Source organism: Acyrthosiphon pisum, chromosome X, assembly GCF_005508785.2.
Source record: "Acyrthosiphon pisum isolate AL4f chromosome X, pea_aphid_22Mar2018_4r6ur, whole genome shotgun sequence".
NCBI classification, from domain to species: domain Eukaryota; kingdom Metazoa; phylum Arthropoda; class Insecta; order Hemiptera; family Aphididae; genus Acyrthosiphon; species Acyrthosiphon pisum.
The window spans coordinates 126,669,190-126,670,898 of record NC_042493.1 but is presented as its reverse complement, the minus strand read 5'-3'; the positions used below and the strand labels follow the sequence as shown (position 1 = coordinate 126,670,898).

Sequence of the window (1,709 nt, the reverse complement as noted above, 5' to 3'; positions counted from 1 at the left end):
TTGAGACGTAAAATATTTGATATTATAATTTTATATAAACTGTACCTATGATCTTTGTTTTTATTTGTATATTTGTACGGTTTTTGTTAAAATATGCAAAAATATGCAGAACATACAAAAACGTCAGAATATGCAAAAATATGCAATATACAATTTTGATATTTAATCAATCAAGTAATGATTTGTGGACACTCATTGACTGCATGTATATGATGTTGAAAATAGCAACATGCATTTTATGCAAAATCCGGTCTTTAGTTATAACAATATCCGTATTCGTGTTTAGTTTTTCTTTGATATTTATACTTTTATACTTCAATATTTTACTTCCAATCTTGGTTAAAAATTAAAATAGTGTAAAAATCAAGGTATAAACACAATTAATATTCTTACCTTTAAATTTGATAATACATTATTTCAATCTAATAGTAAAGCTAACATCACCAAATTGATTTTTTTGAACACCAATTTAATATGTCGTTCATTTGAAAAATGGAGGCAACATATGGGACTGTGTCCTTCTCAAACAAAAATACAGTTTTGTGTTATTATTTTTTTTTTTACAGCTTTATGTCAACTACATTTAACATGGATACAAATTATTGGGATACATTGGCTATAAATGAACTGTTTGAACCTAATATTACTTATCCAGACATGAATATTATGTAAACTTATTTATAAAATTATTAATACTTAAATTATTTTATTTTATTTTTATTGATGTGTATTATGTATGTATATTTTAGAAAATGTCTTAGTAGATACAACGCTGCATTGTTAATAGTTGATACAAATGAGATGTGGAATAAGTATGTAACCACTATGGTCAAATTAATATCTGATGCTGGTATTACAGAAATTCATAAACTTGCTTTAATTAAAGTATCTATACATTGCGCTCACAAGAAAAAAAAATTGACACCAAGTCATTATATTCATTTGGTAAGGGATTTAAATTGTATTTTTTTTAGATTTTACTTTTAATTTATAACACTATTTTTTTCACTTTTATTATTTAGATATATAATTCAAAAGGTTCAATGACCCTGGACTTTTTAGATTGGGGCATTGAAGCATATCCGAATGACACACGTATCTTAGAAGTGAATATAAATTTTAAACTAACTGATAAAGATGAACTAATTGCTTACGAGTTATTTAAAGAAAATGCTTATAAAGTTTCAAGCACTCTGTGGCTTATAGTTATTAAATATTTTTTAAATAAGCCACAGATATGGCATATTTTCAACATGGCATTTGGAGATGAATCTGTGTGTTGTAACGAAGTAAAAAAAAAGCTTGCAAAGGAGTATTTGTTGTGGTTAAGCAAAAATAAGTCTTTGAATGATGCTCGAAACGCATACTTGTTGTTGAACACAAACAACAGTTGTGATGCAAGTCTGTGCAAGACCATGGTAAATCTAGAAAACCGACAACAGATAATAGATGTCAGCAAGATTAGGGAGCATTTTACATTAGCATGCATGCAGTTTGGTAAAACCAATATCGGTTAGTTAATTCTTTCTATATATTATTCAAGTTAAGAACTGTTGTAGCGGCAATACTATATAGCAGGTATACTAATAGTTGACTTGTTGGGGGTGACAAAAGAGTTTTGCCTGATTGTGGTCCAAAAGAAACTGGTCGCTGCCAACTATGTTTCTTAACTTGAATAGAGTATAGTTATTTTTGTTTTATTATTGTAC

At 27.6% G+C, this 1,709-nt stretch overlaps 1 protein-coding gene across 1 annotated transcript; it reads left to right on the top strand.

The window, feature by feature from the left end:
• Window positions 1-437: 437 nt before the first annotated feature.
• On the top strand, window positions 438-1,680 carry LOC100572169. Its single transcript, XM_029485789.1, has 3 exons — window positions 438-668; window positions 750-945; window positions 1,023-1,680. The coding sequence occupies exons 1-3, from the start codon at window positions 493-495 to the stop codon at window positions 1,515-1,517; spliced, it is 867 nt and encodes a 288-aa protein (XP_029341649.1). The 5' UTR covers window positions 438-492; the 3' UTR covers window positions 1,518-1,680.
• Window positions 1,681-1,709: the final 29 nt, after the last annotated feature.